We start from the raw sequence: 23,362 nt of genomic DNA, 5'->3' as shown, positions 1-23,362 counted from the left end.
CAAGTCTCTCTTATTATAACATTCTTTGACATTTCATATTTCTCTGAAGAGTACTCTGTAATCTACTGTATTCTCTGCTCTTCAAGACATGTTTTATGCAGCCTTTCTTTGCAATATAATCACATGCATGATTATGTACTCAGGCTAGCCTCGAATAAGGGAAAGCTCAGTTATTTCCAAACAACAGAAGAAAAAAAAGAATTCTTTATCTTCAGACTAACAAAACTTTGCAGCCACTGGCAAGATGCAGGCTCTATCTTCAAATGGCAGTACAGTGTAAGAAGATACTGAAAGTGTGACATAATGAACAAGCAGGGTTGCATTTAAATCACACATTGAGGGCACAGCTCAGTTACAAGGTGCAGTTTAACAACAGATTCTCTCTATATATAATGAAGCTTTAAAAAAAAAAGGAAATAAATCACAGCAAAACGTTTTGCAAGGCTTCAGGTAATCAAGAGAAATACACTATTGGCATTCGCTGCTCTTCATAAAACGAATGAAGTGGGAATCCCTAAACAAACATCAGAGGCTAGAGGAAAAATACACAGTAAAACATACGAAGGTGAAGAAAAGATTGTGTTTATTACATTTCAGAGCCAACTTTTAGAGGATCACCACAGGGGGAAGGAATTAAAAGCAATCGGTGTGACATGTCTCTATGTCTCAGAGTCGGGGGAAAGCTGTGGGGGATCTCAAAAAGACGTTTCACAAAGATCTCAAGGTAATTGGACAATGTTGTATTCAAATGCAAATGAAGAGGGAGCATTTTTTTTTTTTTTTAACCAACGTGTTAATGTCTGAATACAGTAACAGACTAGAAAAAGGTTTTGTTTCAGTCATTCTTACATTTATGAGACTGTATTTAGAAAGTGTTCCTCATATTTTGTCTGTTGCTACATTCTGTGTTTAACTGTATACAAACTAAAAGAAATCCCTTTGCTTACATTTACTCACTAGTAGTACAATAATCTGCTACTTCAGCTAACCCTTGCTATATGTGCTAACTGCAGTTATTTCCATGAATACATAATACTGATATCTTCACTTGCAATTTGCACAATCTTACTTTAAAGGTCTGGTATTGTGGCCCTGTGTAGCAAATTGCTGAAAGTTTCTCATCTTCCCAAAATGTGTCTATTCAATTTGTAAGGTCAAATACTGAAAGCATGGTTCATTTCACCATGAATGCCTAGCCTTATAAACAGGCTATTTCAGTATTAGTAGCTTAAAATACAGCCAATCTGCTGCTGTCGACACCCCCTTTAGGAAGACATTCTATCGCTTCTAGCTTGATCATTTTGCATAAATATATCAGAATTCATAGCACAGCCAGGATTTGTAGGTTATGTGTATGGTGAGTTTGGTTATGAAGTGGCTACTGGTTAACATGTAGTCTTAATGTGCTGAGTTTCAGTCATTATTTCATACTCATTCCGTTGTCTGACAACAGAGAGAAAAATACATGAATGAGAGCAGCTTCAATGGGAATTCTGCTGTAATAAAATACAATATATGTGAGCACAGAGAGTAGGAGAGAAACAAACCCACTCAGTCCATATTTAGTGGTTTTAGACCAATCTTAAAGTTTTCACCATGTGCAAGCTTTACCAAAGCTAATGGTAAAGGTAGCCACATTAGCCGCATAACATGATTACATAAAGGATTTTCCTATTGTCGTGGTGAGAGTGGCATCAATATCAAAACTAATCCACTGAATTTTCAGCTCCTTAGATGCTGGGAATGCATAAAGATTGTCGTGTTCACTCAAGAACATTTGGTTTGATTTGCTTGTAGCTGAGACATTTCAGAGTTAGCAGAAGCAGTGCTAGCAAGTAAATAAACCTGGTGGACTAGGAGGTAGATTATGCAAAGTCTGAGGTAGATGACTGTTAGTTACCCAACTGGTATGAAGCAATTTAGTAACATTCTTCATGGTTTGTAAAAATGGGTGACTATCTATACAATAAAAAACCTGATTTTTACTATACGGGACCTTCAAATGTTTATATAAATGCATTTTGGACAGAAGTGCACCTTCTTGCTGACATGAATAGTTTCTGACAGTGTGCTTGAGTTTGAATTAGTATCTTCTCCTGTGACTTTGACAGCTGCTTTGGCGCTGACACTTGGACACTGACTGCTGTTGGCCCACAAGACAGAACAAACAGGCAGGACTGGCCTTTGATCAAACAGCTGTAACACACCACAGTGGATAAAAGAGAAACCGTGCACCGTGAGCTGGCCTTCTTACCTTGTAGCTGAGATATGTGATAAGCATAGTCTCCAAGAAACTGATTAAGGCCACTGTCACCTGAAGCAGAGAGGAGAAGGAGATAAATGAACCCTGCAAATGCAGACTCATCTCTTCTGGCTTCTTAGCCTTCACCGAGTAACTACCGTCCTCTGCGATGCTTTTATTTAATAAATGGCTGCTAGTGTTTTTGGCTGGAATTATGCATTGAGATTCAGTTCATGCACTAGAATTTGATTTATGTGCACTTTCACAGGAATGTTATTACTCTCACCTGTATCGCCCATACAGGATCCCGTCTGTGCACCCAAAAAATCAAGTCCCTGTCAAAAACCATCAGAAAATTTTCCTCACACATCAGTGCAACTCTTTATAATTGCAACAGTTCACTAATAAATTACATTATGACAGAAACATACCAGTTGATTCCTGCCGCCTCTGTATTATTCAAACTGCTGTTCCGACAAACTGCACTGTAGAAAAACCGGCAGCATGGGAAAGATAAAAACAACATGGAAGCGTGTGTGTGAGTGGAACCATGCCCACTGGGAAACATATCCATCAGCTGGTATGTTGCCATAAAGAACAAACCCAATGTGTCTCTAAAAGCAGCTGGTACTGACAGCACAGAAGGAGCTGCGTAGTTTTCCTCATTTTAAGTCACTGTATTCGCTTCAGGCACACAAACACACATAAAATACATATGCAGTATACAATATTTGTCAAAATAAAGCACAACTGACATAAATGTTGGGGTTAGCATTGAACTCTTTTAGGAAAAATTCGTAATCACAAAAATACATATATTCAAAGTGTTGAAAGTAAAAATCCAAAGCATTTTAAATAAATAACTGCCCTGTGCTCTCCTGATATCTTTCACATTTTCCGTTCTATTCATATGCCAATAGGAAAATATTATGCGGAGAAATGCACTGGCATACAGTAAGTCATCTGGTTGGTTTGGAATTAACAGGGAAAAAGACAGATAGCATTAAAAGCAAAAGACTTCTGGGCTTTTTCTCAAGCAAAAGATGTTGTTTTGAATGTGTTTGTTAGTGAATAGAAAACCCTGAGTTAACAGAGCCTGTGGACAACCAGCTTTGTGATACTGATTATCCAAGACAGCTGATGTTGAGCTCAGTGAACCCTAACCTAAAGAGAGATCAACTAATCTGAACTTGCTGTGTGGTAAAAGCCCCATTTTACCTCACATGTTGGGTTTTGCGCTTGTCTCAGTCATAACAGATTTGTCGTTCATGTTTCATGGCATGTAGCCTTTTAGATCTAATTATCCGTAAAGTTTTTCTTCTTTTCTCCACAGGAAATGACTGTTTCTTAATCTGCTTTCTTTGATTTTCTTGACCAGGTGTCATTTATTCCCTCCACAACAGGCGACACACTTAAGAAATTACCCACAAATTAGCAGATAATTAATAAACTGCTGAGTGCGATTCTCACCATTGGCTGCCATTGGGGTTATCCAGGCTGACTCGCACTATGTAGAGGACACAGGTGAGAATCTTCAGTGAGAAGTTGAACAAGCGGATTCTCAGACCTGCAGAGAAGCAAAAACAAACATTGGACTTGATTCAAAAACTGGCAGAGCTTAATTTAAGTGATGACCACGTCAAAAAAAGGGACTTGTGTGGATCTTTCATTGCATCGACAGGCTTACATTTACAGCCCTACAGATATAGTTTTGTCACATTTTGTGCTGCTTGAGCACTGGTTGTTTAGGTGCATTAAAAACCCCTGAAGCATAACTAATGCGGCTCCATGCTGCATTGGCACTCTGTCACAAATGATTTCCCATGACGTGTAAGTTTTAAATCCTCCAAGAAAAACACAAAAAAACACAGGCACTCTTATGTGCTCAGAACATCTCAAAGGACTACAAAGTAAGATAAACAAGTGGTGGGCTTGAACAGAAATAGCCGATAAGCAAAATAACATTACACATGTAGTGATCAGCCACAACATTAAAACCACTGACAGGAGAAGTGATTAACATTCATTATGTTGTTATAATGGCACTTGTCAAAGGGTGGAATATGTTAGGCAGCAAGTGAGCAGTCAGTTCTTGAAGATGATGTGTTGAAAGCAGAAAAAATAGGCAGCGTTAACATCTGAGCGACTGGGTCAGAGAATCTCAAAATGGAAGGTCTTGAGAGGCGTTTCAGGTTTTCAGGGGTTAGTTCCTCCCAAAAGTGGATCAAGAAAGGGCAACTGGTGAACCGACGACAAGGTCATTGGTGGTCAAGGTTCCTTGGTGTGCATGAGGAGTGAAGGCTGACCAAACCCACAGAAGAGCTGCTAAATAAAAACAGACATGCTGGATATGATAGAAAGATGTCAGAACACAGAGGGTATTTCAGTTTGCTGCATATGGAGCTGAGTAACTGCAGACCAGTCAGAGTGAACATGCTGACTCTTGTCCACTGCTTAAAGCGCCCATAATGGACATGTGAACGTCAGAACTGGAACATGCAGTAATGGAAGAAGGTGACTCAGTCTGATGAGTCACGTTTTCTTTAACATCATGTGGACGGCCGGGTGCCTGTGTGTTGTTTATCTGGGGAAGAGACGGCATCAGCATAGTCTCAGTGTTCTGCTGGGAAGCCTTACATCCTGGGGTTCATATGGATCATACTTTGACACATCGCACCTACCTTAACATTGCTGCAAACTGTGCACATCCCTTCCTAATAGTCCCTCATTGCCTTGTTTCTCTTCAGCAGGATAAAGCTTCCTGACACACTGCAATAACTGCTCAGGGATGTTTCGAGAAACATGACAAAGAGTTCAAAGTGTTGACATTTTCTCTAAATATCCCAGTCTCAGTATGACCTACCAGTCATAGGATCTGCTGGAAAAGCAAGTCCAATTCATGGAGACACCTCCTCACAACTTCCAGGACTTAAAGGATCTGCTTTGAGAAATATTATTGCTAGATATCACAGGACACCTCAGAAGTCTTGTGGTATCGACGGATCAGAGGTGTTTTGCTGCCATAAAGGGAATCTACACAATATTAAGCAGGTGGATTTAATGTTGTGGCTGATCGACATGCACCAGTAAGCACATGCACAGCTCGCACCACTAACAGAAACTTGGCTGCAGATATGCTTGTCAGCCAGCGGGTGGTGCTATCTGTATTATCCATTTACAATCAACTTCAGCAGCCACTTAATCTCTGCTGACACGACCTCTTCAGATGAAGTCTGCATCAATGTTAAATTAATTTGGAACTGGACAAACAAACAACAAATAGAGCAACAGACCCCTGCAGCCAAGTGTGACATTTTCATTACACTCCGCTGCTTTATGTCAAAGACTAATGGCTTAATGAGAATGACAAGCTGAGGGACGGACAACAGAGCCGTGTCATTATCGAGGATGTGTTAATGACATGTTCTGTCAGAGACCGGAGAGCTCCTGTAGAGTACATTTTTCCAACTAGATGCAAATGAATGGCTTTCAGACTCAATGCACCAAACTCCTGAGCCGTACCACTGATTTCAGAGATGGTGTGGCACTGCCAGTCCCATCACCTAATAAGAAGAAAACTGCAGCTCTGCTTTTTCTCCGAGTAAATGAGCCGGATTCTTCTGTCCATGCTGGGCTACAGTGTGCACAACCAGACACACAGATATTTACAATGAGACAGCTAATGTAATAATAAAAACCCCAACTGACAGAAATTGGATATGCGCAATCGCTGACTGCAATTTCCTACATTATGCTTTTATTTGCTCATTTAGTTCTGAGCATATCTCGTAACAGCACGCCTCTTGCCATTTTCACTACATGAGGAGAAGGGAGTGGTTGATGCACTCTGTCAGCTGTACTTACTTGACCTTTGGTTTTTGATGAAGAACAGCTTCAGCCTCTCCTTGAAGGTGTTTTCGTTCACGTAGAACTCTACCTGCACCCTGTAAGGGGAAAGCGATAAAGTCTCAGTGTAAATATAGACACGTGAGCGTCCATAAACACTCCGGCGAACATACAGAGCAACACTTTCACCACCATATTCATAGCACGTTGCCAAGACAGGCAGTGAATTACAATTGACCAGACAGCTTATAGTGGCACTATATAATCAGGTGTGAAACACAGTAGTGTATTTGCAGGAGGAAACCAGAGCAACCACAGAAAGAAAGGTGACAACTCCACACTCAAACCAAGAACGTCCTTGTTGTGAGGCAACCATTCAGCTCCAAAACAGGTCTAAAACTCTGCAATACAGTCTAACAATCAATGCAAAGGATACATTTCAAAGGTTGATACCGAGTCTTAGTTTGCATCCTCTTAATGTCCACCTATTCATTATCAAAGAATATCCTGCCAAGAAAAAAAAGGCTTTTTTTGAGGAAGGCTTTCAGTAAGAAAATGCAACAAAATGTGTGCTTTGTGCAAATCTAGATCAAGACAAAGCTATATAAGATTCTCTTTCGACCAGTTTCATCTGTCATTATGTACACTTTCCTTTCCTTTCACAGTGCAATAATACAAACCACAGATGCATAAGATCTTTACTTTGAATGCACAGCAATGACACTTGTTCAATAATGCAGATTGTTACATAAACATGGACCTATTTTGCCATCCAGCAACTTTCTCCTAATGGTGCACTTGCTGTGATGCGTTTGCATGATGAATCGACACGACACACAATGAGAAACGGACAGTGATAAATCTGTTCATAGAACAGGCAAAAGGAGGGTTTAGTCATTTCTATTTGCTCTTAAAGTAGTATATTAGTATATTTTATGTACACATTTTAGCACACACCCACATGATCTCAAATACAGTTTGTACAATAATCTGTATTGTTATTTGTGCAGACATAATGGACTGTAATGGTCTTCAGGGGCTTGACCAAACAGTCACTACGGCGACGATGACGACGTAGCTGCAGAACTGCGGGTAGGTTAGACGAACGCAGGGAATGAGGCAGACCTATTGCCAGCTTCTGTAATATAGAGAGCTTGTTGTCACTAATGAGCATGAAGGGAAGGTAATAATGGTGTTGCGGTCACAGCAGGGAACTTGAGAGTCTTCTACCTTGTCTGACAAGATGAATACAGGGTGAGAAAAGGCAGGGGAGGAGAGAAGAGAGCAGAAGGGCAATTACAGCAGTCGTCTCCTTAGGGAGGCATGTAGATAGAGAGTGTAGGTGGAGGAAGGAACATGAGATAGGAGCAATCTTCCACTCATTCCCCCCTCTCTGCCTCTTACAGCTTTATTGCCATAGAGACAGCTTCTAGGCCAGGAAATGTTCGCTCACGTGTCTGCGTGCTGTGTTTCCCCATCACGAGGAAATAGGCGGAGCTACACGCAAACACATGGACACATTATTGTGTGTAGCAGCATCCCCAAACTCACATCGTCAAAACTCCATCCTATCAAAACATATGCAACATTTATCCACCTGACTGCTCTACCCTAAGAGGCAGTAAAAGACTGTCATAAACACTAATGATGGCTGCACAGGCTTCATGTTTACCCAGCTTGCACACAGGTACATGCAACTGCACTTCATACAGGAAACATGAGAACAACAAAACCTGAAATATGACTCTAAATTAAACTCAGTGGTACAGCTCTTCTCATTGTGTTATTTGATTCAGCTCTGGCTCGGTATTATTGAGGAAGGATGAGTCCAATGTGTGTCTGTGTGAGAGTGCGGGTTGTGTTAACTGTAGGGTCCCATGCCCTCTCTTCTAATTACAATTTAATGCTGGAGTTTCTCTGTTTATCTTAATGCAGGGTGGGACACCTGCAGTGCAGTCTGGTAGCAGAGACATTTTCTTCTCTGTTATAATTGCTCTGTAGTCATCACATTTGGTTAAAAAGAAACTATGTGAGGTTCAAATATTTTGTTCAGTATGAAGACATTTGGTGAACCATTAAGAACTGCACCTGTAGTTAACTTCTTTGTCAGATTTACTGACCTTTAAGGCCAATTTTTGCAATGCTTTTTTCAAAGCAAAAGCACAAATCTAGCAGTCTGAGCAGGCACCCTAAAAAAAGTGTGCATTGTTTTAATTCAGAATTATTTTACAACTGAAGTTTAAGATTTTCTCAAAAACCACAGTTAAATATCTTCACAGAAATATTTCAGAATTTACTAAATGGATTGGTACAGCATTTTGTACAGTAGAGGCATTTCAAGGCTTGAACTTGAACTTGAACGATGGCCTCCTTGATCCATCGTTTATAAACGATGGCCTCCTTGATCCATCGTTTATAAACGATGGCCTCCTTGATCCATCGTTTATAAACGATGGCTTCCTTGAGCCATCGTTTATAAACGATGGTCTCCTTGAGCCATCGTTTATAAACGATGGATAAAGGAGACCATTGAGATCAGGAAACAGGTGAGCTGCTCCATGAACCAAAAATAACGTTATCCTAGGTGTATTACCGTCAAACATTTGAAACACATTGTTAGTGTTTATAAAACTTAAGCAAAGTTGAATCCATACTGCACTTCTCATTATTTACATTAATGTCTATAAAACTAACAAGCACTTGGATGTAGATAACCCCTTTATAACAAGTCTCTGTCCAGCCCTTTGCCAATTTTCCTCCGACTGATGCTACAAATAGCACTGCCTCTACATTAGACAACTGCCAGTAGCTGCAGACCCACAGCAATACCTTTTAGGTACTTACGCTCTTTTGTTTGGCATCACTGTAGTCTGCAAATCATCACCAAGCAGCCAGACTGTCAACTACAAATGTGAGTAGTGCACAAGTCCAAGAAGGCAGGCAAAGTTTAAACATGGCAAGCAATGCATGAGCCAGGAATGTTAACACATGGTCAAACAGACACATCATATGACTACAGGTCCCCAACTAACAAGTCTACATGGTATGTAGAGCCTCGTGTGTATTAACCAGTTGTTCAGAATATGGGAGGAAATTCATGAACATAATTCATGACTAGAATCAAAGTAATGAGAAGCAGAAAGTGTTAAATAATGCAAGGAAGACTAAATGTGGTGGGAAGGAAATGAGATCAAGCTTAAGTGATAAAGTGGCACATAAACACACACACACAACACATTGGTTTTTCCTATCATTGTAGAGATACTCTAATGATATAATTCATTCTCTTGCCCCTTGTACTCTTACTGTAACCATCGCAACTGAATCCCAAGCCTAGTTCTAAACAAAAGCCCTAAAGCAAAGTCTTAACCCTCAAAAAGCAGCCAAACTGAGGTCCCCGTAGTGACAGGAGGTCCCCATGGGTTGGAGTGCAGTCAGCTTCAAGTCTCCACTTGAATATAAAACCGCAAACACACACAAATACATGTAATGTACACCACAATCGTTGCCAGCGACAAGATAACAATTTCATACACCCCTGCTTGACACACTGAGCAACTATAACTGCTGTGTAGTCTGTAAATAAACATCAAGCAGCTTGTTGACCTCGGGATAATCACACAGACAGAACAGTTCAAAGGCCTGCGAACATCCTTGCGCTGGGAGAGAAAAAAAATATTGTCAAACAGCCGACGGATGCTCTGTGCCATATGGAATATTCGCTGGGGTGCCGCAGGATCAAGCACTATCGGTTAGCCTAGCGGAGCATCACCTGGGGTTGTAATGATCATAAGAACTCTCAGAGGAAGCTGCAGCACATGTCAAACCAAGATGTGGCGTACATCTGGCAGCAGCAAAATCAATTTAAGTCTCTCCCTGGTCATTGACTGAACCCCATTTACATTCATCAATAATACATATTAAGAAGTTTTTGCCATGAAAATAATCCTTTCATGCCTAAAAATGTCTTGTATGTATGATCTGTGAACTCCCTGCCTCTTTCTCTGCCTACCCCTTTACACTTCCTGCAGCTCGAGCACACCAGCTCACCTACAGCTCTGCTCTAATACTGGAAAACTACTCTGCGCAACACAATAGAAAACTGGGATATTGAAGTCATTCAGTCATAGATGGTTGAACTGGAAACTGATTCTGAAGATAAATGATGATACAAAAAGCCCCACATCACAAGTCAATAGAATTGGGTTTCCTTCATTTGTCATTTATGAAACCCTGAAAGTTTTTTTTTTTCAGACAATTACAGTACACTGCAGCTTCAAGATGGGAATACTCAGTCACAGTGTTCACTGATTATTTTGCTCCAACATATTAAAAAACCCATATGCACATCGTAACAAGGTAAAAAACTTGATTGCCACCGGGAGGGTTTTATATAACTAAATTTCCAGAAGCGCAGGCATAGCAACAAATGGTGCATCTATCAGTTCTGCCATCTCAGACCAATCAGGGGACTTTAGCGAAATGACACGTTGCATCCAGGTTTACGATAGGACCTGAGCCTTGGGGCACGGAATCAGAAAACAGAGCATCGATTGTGCACCCTGTCTTATAAACAGTATGACAGCAGTCTTTCACATCGCAGCCTGATCCAGTTTTATATTTTCTGACTTTGCTCCGTCACACCTCTGACAAAGAGAACAGTTGAAAATAGAAAGTTTCCCCATGCACCACCCTCAGAAATGTGCTGGATATAAATGCTGCAAAGATTCTAAAAATATTACACTTGGACACGAATACTCAAAAGCACTGGTTCTCTTTGTTTTTCCTCTGAGCAGCATCTCGAACTTCCTATGCACAGGGTGCTGGTGAAAAAAACAGTTGAATTTGTTTCAGGTCAGACATGGGGCTGTGATAATTGTGCTTTGTCAAATTGGAAACTGAATCCAGCATGCGCAAGAGGGAAGTGCAAGACTTTCTGTCATAATCAGCTAGAGGAGAGGCCAATCACCTTAACTGGAGCTGGGTGCAGCGTGGACTGATAAGGCCAGCATGGAAGAGCAGGAATGGCTCATTTCTGGTGTGCTACAGCATCGGTGTGTAAGCTGCTGCTGCTGCTGTGCGTGGGAGGTGTGGAGATGGTCTTAACCACCCTGCATGATTCAAGGACCGAGATTACCCTTGATCATTGTGTTCCCAAACACTTTGTATGAGTATGAATATGCGCACTGCAGCAGAATTTATTGTAGTTCAGCCTTGAATGAGAATCTGAAATTCAAAGCAGCTGACATATGTCTGTCAAGGTCTGTCAAGGAGCTCCGACGCAAATGCACAGTTCTAAGAGTGCTGCTCACTTTACTGCTGACTATACCGTTTAAAAAACCAGTCAACCTTCCTGTTGCCTGAAGTGAAGATTTCGAGAGCGGTGCAGCTAATTTGCTGAATAGACTGGCAAGACAAAAAAAAGAGGCTTTGCAAAAATATGAATGCGATCTAGTCTGTGTCCTTAAAAAGAGAGGAACTTAGCTGTGAAATGTTCTATTACTGCTCAGTTGGTTTTACTTGTTTTATGACCATCAAGAAAAGATATCCTTTCCTTTGCCATTTCAGTGCATACACTGCAAAGACAGGTTAATACTAATATGCCATGTGAAAAGATTTCAGCAGCTAGATTAAAAATTGGTCATGCAGTGCTACATAAAGCATCTGATACCACAGAGTTAGCGCCAAAAAATCCATCTTTAAATGCTTTTACTATTGCAAAGTGTAATCCATGCTGTAAGACTTAGTGCATTTTTAGCAAACACTTTGTTAAAATAAAACCTGCTGCCTCCCTAATCCAGCTATCCTGGCATGCCTCGGTATCAAGCTCCTCCATTTTGAGAAGAACAAGCTCAAGCAGTTTAAGGCCCTTCTACTGTCCTTGAACACCTTCATGAATGTGTGTTTGCTTAACACGCAAAGATGCTCATACTGATTTGATGACCTGAAACCTTAAAGTTGTTATTCCTGAGCATGCAGTAATAGACCTGAAACCAAAACCTCACATTTCCTGCCATATATGACAGTCTAAACTTTTTTTTCTGTTACCACAGGAAACACCTCAATATTATGCAAGGTGTTGTGTGTTTTCCTTTGCAACAAGATCAATCATTAGCAGCTGAATAAGTTTTACAGTGTTTACGATCTTGATTTAAAGACTGATGCAGTGAAATGAAGAAGCCCTTTTATACAAGATTTGCATGTAATATGCTGTCAGTCTCAGTTTTAACTTCATCACAAAAGAGGATAAGCATGAAGAAGGGAACACTTGCTTGTTAACACAGGCTTAGAGCACAACACTCACACAGAACATCTCCTAAGGATCACAAGACAACCTCCAGCAGTAATGCAGCCCCAACAAACACTCAACTCCAGCGAAAATCACAGCTAAGTGGTGAAACCTCTGCAGCAGGTCTGCTGCTAGAGTTTCCAGCATGAACTGGCAACATGCTGGCTGGAAGAAAGAAAGAAAAAAACCCGCTGCAGATTGTTTTATAAGATCCAAACTTTCTTTTCAAAATATAACCCAATTATCATTTCAGAGGAAGGAAAGTGTGTCTTCACAGTAGATTTCACTTCTTCTAATGCATGTCTTGGCAGCAGTTCTGAAGATTAATGTTTCATTAAGGGTACATCCCAGAACTCAAGAGGGGTGCTTTGGGGTAAGTCTGCCTGGTTGACAGGTGTCTCAGCCTATCACAGTCCGCCATAGTTGTTTCCTGCTCCTTAAACGTAAGCTCAGTGCTCAATGGGGGTTTTATGGCTGCTGCTACAATCACTGCATGCCATGAACACAAATCAACACTCAAATGGTCTTTGAGGAGATAATACCTTAATTTAAAGGTCCCACACTGTGCACATTTCAGCAAATTAAATTTCAGCTCAAAACACTTCAAAGATTCACCACGACTGTATAACTCCTGGTTTAAGCCCAGTTCTAAACAGGCTGCCTCAGATTCCGTAGCTTTACATGCAACTGAGCTGCTGCTGTCCACGCCTCCTTCAGGAAAAAGACTCTCTCTGTATCTCTGATTGACAGCACAGAAGAAAACAGATAACCACAAAAAAATAAATAAATAATGAGTGCACAGGTACAGGACCTTCTAACTTTCTGACTGATCGTTTTACATGGAAACATCACTGAACATACAGCACAACCTCTGTTATTTGCTTGGTAAGTTTGCTAGATGATGTTATAAAATCTGTAGTTTAGTATTGCAGAGCAGCAGCTTGGAAGTGGCTCAGAAGTTACTGCTGGTTAACACGTAGTATTAATTGGTTGCATTTCAGCCACTATTTCATACTTGTTCTACTGTCTGACAGCAGAATCGGGGAATCATGTAAATGAGAACAGCTTTATTAGAATTCAGCTATAATAAAATGCAGTATTTGTGAGTACAGAAAGCAGTAGAGAAGCAAGCAGAAGTAAAAAATGGTCAAATTTATGTTGCACTGTAGTACAACAGGTGCCATGAAAACACAATAACTCAGCCAGTCCTTGTTAACTGGTTGTACGTAGCACTTTAAGTTTCCATCTTCTCTGACAGTTCCACAGCACTAAAGTTTTTACTTAGCTCTGAAATGTTGGTTTATGATCAAAGCTAATGGTAATATTAGCCACATTAGCTGCACAATTCACTGCCACAAAAGGTTTTTCTATTGATGTGGTACCAATTCCATGAAAAATACCAGTCACTTTACTACATCTTCTGCAGATGCTGGGAGTGCATAAAGACTATTCTTTTCACTCTTGCAGCCAACGGCAGAACATTTGGTGTGTTTTGTTGTTGGAATACATTTTAGAGTTACAGCAGTAGCTCTAGAAAGTAAACAAAGCTGGCAGATTGAGAGGCAGCTGCTCTATTGGAAAGGCTCATTAGCTAGTTATCTAGTGGTGGGGGAGGGCAGAGGAATGGCAGAATTAAATGTCTTCATTTCTCAACACCTTTTACGTTACGCCTCCAAGTTTAATACAATACACTAGACAAATGGATTCTTTACCATATGGGACTTTTAAGTTACGAGTAGCAAGGCTCTAGAGATTGAATGGACTCATTTTGTGCAAACATTCATGGTGCTCATAAAACCTTCCTGACCTTGGTGATCTCCTGATTTTACCTCTAGCATCACCAGCAGGTTGACACTGTTGTTCCTTACTGAAATATCTTGATGACTACTGTCCAGAAAATGAATCACAAGGTGCAGTTATTGCAGCAGCTCAATAACCAGCACAAGTAATTTCAATACTTTATCTCCCAAACTTGAAATTGCTTTGTGCATCTCGGTGGTATTTGTAGAGCCAGGTGCAAAGTTCACAGTGAACATGTGGGAGGTTCATTCAAATCAGGCAGTGCGAAGTCAGCTGTTGGTATTTCTCCTGAAAATGGGTCTTAGACTTTATGCTAATAATAGAAATCTCAGAATCACTTATGTTTCCACTGTCAATTTGCTGCCAAACTGGTGATTGTAGCAACAGAAAATGAAATAGCTGATGCAGAGCAATGAAATAATTACTTTCAAAATGTAAATATACCATCACTATAATAATTAATCAGTCCCTGTAGAGTAGATGTGCTTAAATCGGCATTTAATTAACATGTTATATGTGTTTGTGAAGTGGGAATGTAAATGAATCTGTTTGCCTTGCTCTATTAATTAGCAAAAGGATCTGATATCAGTTTCAACTTAATTGAATTCAATTTTGTTTATATTGTGCCAATTTACAACACAAGTAATCTCTGAGCATTTCATTAAGCAAGGTCTAGACCTTACAATATTATACTCCTAAGAGAAACCCAAGAACCCCACGATTCCCTTAGAGGCAGCATTAGGGAACAGTGTCCACAGCTGCTTTCTACAGTGTGAAAAATCTCCTGCCGTTTAGTTTAATTCCCGTAGCCATCTGTCAAGCCACCATAAGCTAAGATAACAGGACACATGTTGATAAATTTGAGTTTACCTTTTTCAAGCCGTGTGCAAATGGCACCAGGCTGCTGCAAAATAGGCCCATTCAATACTGCATCAGACTGGCCTGTCATGACTCGGTATTCTGCTGTTTATGTGGAGAATGTTTGATGACGGTGGTTCATCAATCCTTTGTGATGTTGCCTGATTTCCAATAACTTAGACTGATGTTTTTAGGGAAACAAAAATAATCAACATACATATATATTATGTATTTCTGCTAGCGCTGTATAAGTTCAATAAAAGCCGACACCATCTGCCTCTGACTGCAGATTGATGATTGACTGATTCAGACAATAACTTATTTCCTGAAAAAGCCTCTTTTCTATTTGTTCAGCTATTTTTTTTTGTGATGTGCCACTGTGACTGGTGTTGCTATTTCACAGCTATGAGACAAGTGATATGATTTGCCAAAATATCAGGTGCGCTTGGAGATGCCCACACAGCCTGTCTGCTCAAGATTTACCACTTTGCTCTTGTCAGGTACAAATACTCATTACCACATGGCTAAGCACAACAACTCAGTCAAAATTTGACATATAAAAAACCTGAAACAAGATTTTAGAGAATTGCTTTCACAAATTCCACAAACTTACTTTTTTTTTTTTTTTTTAAAACCAGAAATTACTGATGGTTCACAGCTTTCATCAGCACATCTTAACAGCTTGGGTATCACGGAGGATTAGCAGTTTCCCAAAAGTGAACGCAGCAGAGATCTTCAATCCAAGTATGACACCAGCTGAAACTGCGGTATAAATGTTTTCATGATCACTGACTTGGCAGCATGCAGAGTATGCAGTAAGTACACCACAAACGATTTACATGTACATGTTTTCAGCACCTATTTCACTAATATTAGCTTCAGGGTGAATTTTCTTCAGATTTTCTCTCATCTCTGCTCATATGATTTGATGTTTCAAGCCCAGATCTCACATCGACGATACTGAAGGGGTGAAAACTGGCGTGCACATTCAGTCAAAAGACATAATACACCGGGAGGAGGTTCATAAAAACACTCAAGCTTCCTTTTCACCATTTATTGCAGCATGACCAATCTGGCAAAAATATAGATGAAATAAGGAGAAATGTCTTCGCCACAACAACTGTTGAAAAGGTAGCCAAAAATGACACGTTTTGCATCATTAGTACAACAATCTACCAAGTTTGCAGGTAATGAAGAATAACCGTCAAAACACAGTCATGGCATTCTGTCCACATATGGCGTATGCAAAGTCTAAAGTGAACAGTGCTTCAGAAGGGTTCTCAGAGACTTTTTACTTTTTTTTAACAATCAGTGGTGTTTCCACAGCAGACACAATTCATGCCATGCAAGCATGATGCTGCCAAGGACTTACTGGGCGTTGGTTGAGTCCATACTGTACTCCTCCTGATACCTGGATGCAGCACACATGGACACAGATAGGCACAGGTTAGGACAGAGTGGGTCCAGAAAGCAGGAAAGGGCAGGAAAGGGAAGGAAAGGGTGAAAAGCAAGAAAATAAGAAAAAAAAGGATGCCCTCAGGATGCCACTGCAATTTGTTAACATTCACTTGTATTTTGGGTCAGAATGCAACCATTTTACAACCTTGCAGGAGAATCTTAAAGCAGTCTGTGGAGCAAGAAGGACCAAAATGGGATTGAATACTATATTAAATAGTTGGTATTCCTTTTGGAATATCAAAAAAACAAGAACATGTAAAAAATACTCTAGTCCAATCCATTGTCCTGCATTTAAGCTTCTATTTCTTGTTGCACAATTAATTTCTACTGTTAAGACTTCTCCATCAAGGTTTCCTCTAGTCACATTCAAACTCCACATACAAGTAAATAAAAACATTTCCAGTGGACATTGTGTCCTTCTGAGCTCGACGGAACATACAAAATACAATTTCAATGCTGCATGTGCAACGCTTTGCATTAATTTCATCAAAAACAATGCGTCGGCTAAGGAAAGAACAGATGGAACACTTGATGCAAACCACAGGGGTCAGTAGACACCTCCTCAAGGTCAGTCTCTTAGGCTGCCATGTTGAGATGACCGCGAGGAAAAAGGAAGCATGTAACACTGAGGGACTGACAGACAGACAGAGACATACCCACATACTGATTTCAATGACTGACAAATGGGCACTTCTGATCAGCAAGTGGCCAAAGGTTGAACATAGTTTGATCTGATGAAGAACAAATCGACTCGTGCAATATATGAATATGGCTTTATTTGGAAACCAATTGCAGAAGCTGAACAACAGAGTTACGGCATTTTATGAGTAGTATGGTGCAGGTTTATCTGACGAGGAATCATATAGTTTCCTCTTATTTTCTTTTTTATACACACATGAGCTACACATATTCAAAATAGGCTGCAACCAAAACCAATATACACGAATAACACCGCACAGGATGGATGTGTTGGCTGAGTCAGAAGCCCACAAAATCACTGTCATTCAGGTAGCAGACATTTATCTGCTGCCTGAATGAGAGTCCAGAGCTCTTGTACAGGTACCAACAGCACTACTCAGTGGCAATACTTTTCAGTATTCTTTTAATTCAAAATCATAAGACTGTTTCATGAGTCTAGATGTTTCAAGATCCAAAGTACTTCTAAAAGGATCCATTTTTAAGTGGATGGATAAAAATATAATTTAGGCTGATATCCCTTTGAGGTCTGTAAATAGTCAAAGCCTGCCTGCTGGTGAACTGTGTAAATAAGAAAAGCTGAAGGAATCTGTGCTGTGAAAAGGTCATTACTGTTCAGGCTGTGTAGCTGAAAAGTTTCTGACAAAACACTGTCATCCCATTTATGCTTCTCTAATGGACTAATGGAGTGTCCATTAAACCCAGGAAGTAGCGGGGTCGGAAGAGAGGACTTGTACCATTTCAGTCAGTAATCAACAACCTTTTGCCATTTCAAAAATGGTGCGCAATCGATTATGACAGTCCCCAGGAACCAATGAAATCCTCAGCTGTGGGATTTGACTGCAGTTAAATAGCTTTTTCTGAGGAAATTTCAACAGATGAATGTCCATGACGACACTCATGAAGTTGCAAATTTCTTCTAATGAAAGCAGAATTTTTTGTAATGGAAACACTGTTTACCCAAAGTTTGTCAGACGGATGAAAAATGACAAATATTTCAGACTTTTCTATTCTTAAACATATTGTATGGAAGAGTTTTGCATTTCTAAAAGACATTAAAATCTATATGTAAATAATTTACTTGATTTCACATCTTTAGTGCATTTAAGAGAGTGATGAAACATAAAAAATAAAAGATGGCAGGCATTTTTGGGATTTTTCTGACAACAACAAAGTTGAAGTGCACTGAAGGACATGCAGCAGACTGCAGCACTGTAGCAGAACAGGGCAGCCCTTATTTTCTGGCTAATTTAATGGTAACGCTGTTAAAAAAAACAGTACCAGTGTGATTTACTAGATGTCATTTGTCACTTCAAAGTTATTTCAGAAGTAAAGCAATTAGGAAACTGCTTGTATCAGGGATACTGTACATCACAGCACCCCTGTTGTGATCCCACTGTCCATTAAGTGGCTATTTGACAGCACTTTAATGAGCAATAAAGATGCTATCTGGCTGCTAAGAGCTTGTGTTGGTGGAGCTGTAAAGGCTAAGATAAACACCGGCTCTCTTAACCTCCCTCAGCATGCAACAGACTCAACGCAACCTACTGACTCTTTCCTCTTTCTATCATAAACAAAATATATTGAGAAACTGTTATAATCTGCAGTTAGCATCCTGCTGTCCTTCAAGTCCTTCTCTAATTAAGATGAAATGCATATAATAAAGAAGCAAATTCAGTCTCACCTCCTTGCAGCAGGTACAGAATCATAAGTACGGGCTGAACTACCGAGACAACAAGTGCAAAACGTCCAGCACTTTCAAAGTATCTTTCACTTCCATTCACTGAGAACTGCCTCAAGGACTGGCTGGTAGAAAGTGGGAGGACCTTAAACACACACACAGAAACACCATCTCTGCAGCAATTTCAAGGACAAATGGGACTTGTAGTTTTCAATCTCATTACTTGCATCACAGGAAGCCTGCCAACATTTTCCGATACACTACAGTTCCCATACTGCTCCTCAGATGTCACACAGACACCTCAAGTTGTCCTCTTCATCAGTATAACTAAAGTCTGTTCTAACACAGCAGCTTAATGTTTGATGAAGAGGGCAGTCTAACAGCAGCATCCTCATTACATAAAACAAACAAAGCAACAATCCTGGGGGCAATCAGATGGCTGAGTCCCCAGTTCAACCTTTTTCTGCATGTAATTTCCCTGTTCTGTCCCCAAATAACAATAAGGGCAAACGTGCCAAAAAAATAGCACATATTTGCAAAAAAAAAATCCTGTCCTGTACTGCAACTAGTCTGGCTGTATGTTGCAGCACTATTACTACTAAAATACTCCTGACAACACCTCACACATGTAGCTTTAGTAAACAGCTAAACTTCGATTCTATTTGAGGTACATTAAAAAAGCAGTTAACCAACAATACGTCTGTTTTGTGCGACATGTCAGTTTAAGCAATGCTGAGGTTTTGGCGTAGGGTTGCAGGAAAAACAAGATGGTGAGCTTTCATTTTAGGACTGTTGTGTCTTCAGTTTTTGGACCAAGCACTGTACTGGGAAGCTTTAAGCTACTTTAATGAGCTTTTGTGATACGGGTAAGTTTTAAGACATCAACAGACTACAGACCAACCAGCTGGTACTGACAAATAAATGCAGACAGAGTCCTCAAGAAGCCAAAGTGGAATCCATGTTTGAGACAAAGTAGTTCCTGCATAGCAATAGATTCATTAAAAAAATGATTAAAAACATTTCATGATGCATTTCTGTTTAAAAGGGCTAGACACACCTCACGTACAAACATTAAACAGGACACTGGTCGATTTTCCACAGTATATGTCCACCCCTTACATGCTGCTGTCACGCCATTTTCACTGATTATAGTGGAAGCATAGTGATGCAGCAGCTCTGCAAACAGTTTGCATACTGTAGGTATGTAAATGTAGCAACAGGGCAACTTTTAAAACGGACCAAATCAAATGACTACAAGCAACTTTACAGACAGGAAAGAAAATGTATGAATCATAATCTCTGGCGATAGGAAACAATGGATAAGATAAATTCTGCATAATTCATTATTTCTGAACATCAGAATATCCACTATATTTACATTTACACACCCTTGTAGCACATGGTACTGTAGTAGTGGCCAGCAGAGACAACATTTAACATTGTCATTTCATATTAAACCGAAAAAGTTCATATTTAGAGCTGCTAGATTAAGCGATACAACAAGATGTGGGGAATTTCTATTAGATTTAACTTTTTACTCTGGCAGCTCCCACTCTTTACATATTTGATCATTATTATCAACACTATGATAAACTAATTTAGATCTGTTCTGTGGATATATCGGATTTTCTGTATGATTTTTACGTTAGTTTCTTCATATACCTTTTATTGTGAGGTATTTAATTCACTGGTTGGGTTGCAAACACTTTGTGGCTTTTTATTCTGTGCTCTTTTTGCATTTTAGTGCCTGAACTTGTCCACAGAATGCAGATTTTAATCATTTTTGTGATTACCTTGCACTGAACTGCTCCCATTTTCTATGCAGTTATTTTATCTATTAACAGAAATTCCAGAAAGGATGCTACATTGATAGAAAATATGCACTTGATCTTGTTGGCAGTCTACAACAGTCCAGGCGTCTCATGGAGATACGTTTTCTGTGATAACAGCTTTCGAGAGCTCTCAGCCAATTATAGCATCCAGTCAGAGTACTGTCATCCCTTTCCTTGCAATTAACTTGCAGACCAGGATTTCAAAGGTCTGCTCTGCTGCGGCTCTGCATTTTGCCAAGGCCAGGTGAGCTTTTTACTGGAGCGCAGTATATATTCACTTCAGTCACCTGTGTAAGCTATAGGGCAAGCTCACTCAAATTATACCCTGTTCAAGTCGATCTCCCTGCTAAGCAGTCCTCTCTAGATGCAGGAAAAGGCAAACAAGACAAGAGAAAGTAATAACATCCCCATGTGTACAACTGCTACATGCAAGCACAACTGAGCAAACACAGTATGTCACTGTTTGAGCGCCTCTTGTGCTGCTGTTTGATGCACCGCCCCTGATAAGGCCTGGTTTTAAAGTTAATTTTATTCAGGGCCATATCAAGAAACTGGGGCAGTTGTTATTTTCAAGTTTCATCCTCTTGGTTTAATGAACAGTGTTGATGGACAACATGTAATTTACCCCGAGGACCACATTAAAAACCCTCATTAAACATTGGGTGCTCACATCGAGATGAGAGTTTAATTGTTCCATGAAAGCAGGGTGCTATAAATAAACATTTACACAAAAAATAGGGAGGAGGACACACACAACAGCAACAACAAAAAAAAAGTGTAACGCTGCACCATCATTTCTAATCACAGTGTAACTGAACAGCAGTGAATCTGGAAAGAATGTGAAGGAGTAATTAGCTGGAAATTAAGGACAAATTCCTCAGTACCATCGTGATGAAATGCTAATGATAAAATAGTGCATGAAAAATGTGGTGTATTAAACAAGCAACAATGAGGCCAACTATAAAGAGAATACAAAACAGTTGAGATTGTAAACAAGCAGAGGACGAGAGGTTTTCTTAGTAAATTTCCATTAACTGCTTCTCTTTTATTACATCCACAGTTATCGTGGTATTAATTAAAACAGCACATATCTATTACCTTCCCACTATTTCCTACTGACTGCTGCTTGCACTAAAACAAAGTCTCATTTAGCAGATTAAAGAAGATCTATTGCCCAAAGGAAGCTTGTACTTCTCCATGTTGCGGGGGAGCCTTAATGTCAGGATTAAATCTTAAAAGCCTCCTCTGTTAATTTTTCACCCTTAAATGCATCTAAGTTACTGTCAAAGACACATAATATACGGCATCATTTAAGGCTGATAGCTGCATCAATGCATATGAAGTGGGATAAGAAAAAGGTGTGTAGGAGTAGAGGAAAAACAACCTTAAGAAGATAAAAGTTAGCTTTGGTGCAGAGAGAAAGTCATGATAAATATAAGTCGAGAGCCTTTTTTATTTTAAAAATTATCTGTGTGGAAGCTCATCTTACTGAAAAAGAACTTTAGACTAAATCATGTAAAAATTTAGTTGCATTTTTTCCAGTTTTGCACATTCTACAGGACATTCCTCAAATATAAATAAACCTCAGTTACACAGTAAAATACAGCTCAACTGTCAGTACTGATGTACATAATATCAGAACAGAAGACACTAGAAACTGATACTCTGTGCTGAATAACTTTAAATCTGACAAATTTTCTCCAGCAAAGTTGCAGGTGTTCTTTCTGATTTTCCTTAACAGCTAAACTAATCCATTTCTGTGCATGATTTGGTGGCTGAGTGGCTAAAATACAGACATCATATGCCTATTACAGGGGTGTCAAACATGCGGCCCACGGGCCAAAACCGGCCCGCCACAGGCTCCAACTTTGCAAAAACATCAACCACAAATTATAAATGTGTAAAACTGTAAATTTAAAATAATTTCTAGAGCTTGACAAGTTGTTTTGATCATAAAGTAAAATACTAGATTGATCATTTGTCTTTTGTCATTTTGTATCTCGTTTTGGTAATATTTTGTCTTGTTTTTGCTGATTTTTGAGTTTTTTGTCTGATCTGTTTTTTGTCTTGTTTTTTTGTCATCTTGTTTCTCATTTCTGTCATTTTGTGTTTTGCTTTATCCGTTGCTTTGTGTATCGCTTTTGTCGTTTTGTGGGTTTTTTTAGACTCGTCGTTTTGTGTCTTTTTTTGCCTTGCTTGTCACGTTTGTCCATTTTTTTGTTGCTTTGTAACTTTTTTGTCTAATTTTTTGTCTCTTTTTCTGTTTTGTTCCGTGTCATTTGTCTCATTTTTGGTCATTTTGTTTCTCACTTTTGTCTCTTTGTGTCTCATTTTTGTAATATTTTGTCTTGTTTTTGTTGTTTTTTTGTCTTTTTTATCTGAATTTTGTCGTTTTGGTCATAAAATAAAACACTAGATTGTTCAGTTCCAGTGTTTTGTGCCTTCGTAGACAGGTTGTGATCTGTAAGTTGTAATGTGTAAATGATAAACGAAGGAATAATATTGTTGAAATTGAATTTAATTTTCTTAACAAATTTTAGGTTGCTCATAATTTTTTGCAAAGAGATAGTTCACTAAATGTGAACATTTTCTGAATATATTTTTTGCACTAAAACAAAGGATAATATTTGGAATTGTGGTGATTTATAGGTCATTATGCT

General features: G+C 39.5%; 1 protein-coding gene across 23 annotated transcripts in view; it reads right to left on the bottom strand.

Annotated features, from left to right (window-relative positions):
- LOC111586035 (potassium channel subfamily T member 1-like) overlaps window positions 1–23,362 on the bottom strand; it is an 88,447-nt gene that overhangs the window by 37,304 nt on the left and 27,781 nt on the right. For 16 of the 23 annotated variants that reach the window (XR_004846143.2, XM_035941726.2, XM_035941727.2 and 13 more), the window contains 6 exons: window positions 16,408–16,446; window positions 6,107–6,186; window positions 3,713–3,809; window positions 2,674–2,727; window positions 2,529–2,577; window positions 2,255–2,314 (listed from right to left, as the gene is read on the bottom strand). Coding sequence is in view for 22 of the 23 variants with exons in the window: in XM_035941726.2 (XP_035797619.1) it covers window positions 2,255–2,314; window positions 2,529–2,577; window positions 2,674–2,727; window positions 3,713–3,809; window positions 6,107–6,186; window positions 16,408–16,446 (379 nt within the window). In the remaining variant the exon portion in view is untranslated. Of the gene's footprint in view, window positions 1–2,254; window positions 2,315–2,528; window positions 2,578–2,673; window positions 2,728–3,712; window positions 3,810–6,106; window positions 6,187–16,407; window positions 16,447–23,362 lie in introns of those variants that run through there. The other 7 variants (XM_023295706.3, XM_035941743.2, XM_035941744.2 and 4 more) reach the window with 2 other exon arrangements.

The sequence above is a fragment of the Amphiprion ocellaris genome, chromosome 6 (genome assembly GCF_022539595.1).
Source record: "Amphiprion ocellaris isolate individual 3 ecotype Okinawa chromosome 6, ASM2253959v1, whole genome shotgun sequence".
NCBI lineage: Eukaryota > Metazoa > Chordata > Actinopteri > Pomacentridae > Amphiprion > Amphiprion ocellaris.
The sequence above is the reverse complement of the archived record's forward strand: the minus strand, read 5'-3'. Positions and strand labels throughout refer to the sequence as shown.